This window comes from Pteropus alecto, unplaced genomic scaffold (assembly GCF_000325575.1).
Source record: "Pteropus alecto unplaced genomic scaffold, ASM32557v1 scaffold4855, whole genome shotgun sequence".
NCBI classification, from domain to species: Eukaryota; Metazoa; Chordata; class Mammalia; order Chiroptera; family Pteropodidae; genus Pteropus; species Pteropus alecto.
In genome coordinates, this window is record NW_006436746.1 from 1 (window position 1) to 3154 (window position 3154).

The 3154-nt window shown below is 38.0% G+C and overlaps 1 protein-coding gene across 1 annotated transcript; it reads left to right on the forward strand.

Moving 5' to 3' along the window:
* Nucleotides 1-1003: 1003 nt before the first annotated feature.
* LOC102887002 (olfactory receptor-like protein OLF4) lies at nt 1004-1972 on the forward strand. The gene has a single exon (XM_006913517.1). It carries the CDS (start codon nt 1004-1006, stop codon nt 1970-1972), a length of 969 nt encoding a protein of 322 aa, XP_006913579.1.
* Nucleotides 1973-3154: the final 1182 nt, after the last annotated feature.

Consider the following 3154-nt stretch of genomic DNA (forward strand, 5'->3'; position numbering starts at 1 on the left):
TTCTCCATAAAACCTTGCATCTCCCTTCTTCTCTTATGTTAAACTTTAAAAAAAAGGTCAGGGCCAAAAGCTTCTCTAAAAGAAAAGGTGTATTGAGCCAAATTCTAGCCAAAAAAGGACCAGGTCCAAGGGCATGAAGTCTAAACCACCAGCAGCAGGGCTAGGTAGAAAAAAAAACAAACATGTCCACTGTCCTAAAGCTGACGGGCTCGTTTATACATAATGTTTTAGAGAAGAAAGATGTAAGTTGTTTTGAAGAATTTACATTAGCTACAGATAAGGGGGCTTGGGAAAGGTGAACTGAAGGCAGTTCTAGGACAATCTATAAGGAAGAAATGTTTACTACTTTTGATTGTTTACATGCAACAGTCCTGAAAGTTCATGCACACGCAGAATGCAGTGGCAGCTAGTGGTTGCTACAGAAGTTGATTCAAAGCTCCAATGTACATTCAGGAATGTGAGCAATCTTCATTTATGTGGTCCCCAACTATTAGATGGTTAACTACTATTGTCCGTTTCTCTCACTTTCTGGCCTCACTGTAATTTAATTAGGACATCTCAAAACTTTTCCTTTCTCATTTACTTGAAGTCTTTTAAAATGTCACCTTGTTTGCAGGTCTTACCTATATATCCATGAAAAATACAATGCCTAATTACTTTCTCCTTTAGATCTGCTTTCCTTTTCTTCATACCATTTGTCACCATCTAAAATAATTTATAATTTTATTATTAGCTCCTATATTCTTCCTCCATCATTGAACTGTAGAAACTTTTGTTCCTCAGCATCCCATATTCACAGCCTAGACAGTGCCTAAAACATGATCAATCCTATCAGAGGTGGCACTGGGGATCCCTGAAAGGGACCATATCCATATAGAAAATATTAAAATTAATATCTTGACAGAAAAATATAAATCGTAGCATTTCAAATATGTAAGTAATGCAAGTTTGTATGAAAATTAGTCATGTTATTTTCATCTATTCTGGTAGTCACCTCCGCCACATGGAACCAGGGAATCTTACACAAATTTCAGAATTTCTTCTTCTGGGATTTTCAGAGAAACCAGAATTGCAGCTTCTGATATTTGGGCTTTTCCTCTCTATGTACCTGATCACTGTGTTTGGAAACCTACTCATCATCCTGGCCGTCAGCTCAGACTCCCATCTCCACACGCCCATGTACTTCTTCCTCTCCAACCTCTCCTTAGTGGACATCTGTTTCACCTCCACCACCGTTCCAAAGATGCTGCTGAACATCCAGACACAGAGCAAAGTCGTCACCTATGAGGCCTGCATCACCCAGATGTATTTTTTCACACTTTTTGCAGTGTTAGACGTCTTTCTCCTGACTGTGATGGCCTATGACCGGTATGTGGCCATCTGTCACCCCCTGCACTACATAGTCATCATGAACCCCCGACTCTGTGGACTGCTGGTTCTGGTGTCCTGGATCATGTGTATCCTGAATTCCTTGTTACAAAGCTTAATGGCATTGCGACTGTCCTTCTGTACAAACTTGGAAATCCCACACTTTTTCTGTGAACTCAATCAGATGGTCCAACTTGCCTGTTCTGACACCTTTCTTAATAACATGGTGATGTATTTTGCAGCTCTCCTGCTTGGTGGTGGTCCTTTTGCTGGGATCCTTTATTCATATTCCAAGATTGTTTCATGCATACGTGGAATCTCATCAGCTCAGGGGAAGTATAAAGCATTTTCTTCCTGTGCATCTCACCTCTCGGTTGTCTCTTTATTTTATTGTACTATGCTAGGTGTGTACCTCAGCTCTGCTGCTACCCACAGCACACACTCAAGTGCCACAGCCTCGGTGATGTACACCGTGGTCACTCCTATGCTGAATCCCTTCATCTACAGTCTGAGGAATAAAGACATCAAACAAGCTCTAAAAGCATTCTTTGTGAAGGAACCTACAAACAGGCCAATTGTCCTAAGACCGAAGAAGTGCCCATGATTGCAGAGGTCAAAGGCTCAGAATCAGGTAATGTAATTATTTTCAGACTATGAAGTAGGACTTGCTCTTTCTATATATTTCCTGGAATTTCTATTTCTTTAACCTCATCTGTTCTGTTCAATTTATGTAACTCAATTAATTCAGCTCTCTCTGATACCCAACAGCTTTCCCCATTGTTATTTTCCTACTTTCCCAAATTTATTAACCATGGATCAGAAATATTTGGAAATTCTCATTTACCTAATGAGACATCATCGATTGTTTTAAGAATAATTTTTCTGAAACTGCATATGTAGTACCAAATAATTCTTTTTGTTTTCCTAAAAGAATTGTCATGAGCAGTAGTACTCAAATGGGGAAGAAAAAAAAAACTATACTTGATGACCAAGGCAATTAATATAATTTTATAAGAGAGGAAACTCTGAGACCACTGTTTTTCACTTTTATGTTTGACATTCCTTTGTATATCACTATCTTAACTGCGAATGTAGACTAAAACATACTAGTGTGTTTTGTAGATGGTTACTGGGTTTTATTCTCCTCATGAGGATTCTGTTTTCCTCCAGCTTGGAGACCACAATGGCACTGACAAAATGATTATCAAATACATGTCTCCAAGAAGAGTCTTCACTGAAAGGTAAATTTTAATAAATAGATTGACCTAATACCACCTTAAAATCACAGGTGATTTCAACATGACAAAGCAAAATTTTAAATCACACATTGTACTACTATATTATTCCTCATGCTATACTTCTATTCACTGGTATATGGAGGAATGGTGCCCATGTGTAAATGGGGTTTATGTACATGGTTAAAGATTGGTTCATGTTTTTCTATATTTTATTGAATTATCTTTATGTTTCTGCTTGAAAACTTTCCATGCTGCATATAACATGACTTTTCATTACTGTAAAAAAAAAATGAATTTCCTCTTCTAAATTTTCCACTAGCACAGAAGGGATGGTGAACAATTGTCATCAGTATCGCCCATTATTTATCTCCATTATACTCAGGGTTTTATTCATCTTTTATGATCAAAGAATGACTCAAGAGAGAGCTTGCATTCCTGTCCAGTCATGTGAATTGGTCACCAGTTTTCTTACACACACATGTATCCTTTCATCCTCTCCTGGTTACCTGGAAATGAACACCAAAGAGAGTTTTAAATACAATTGTCTG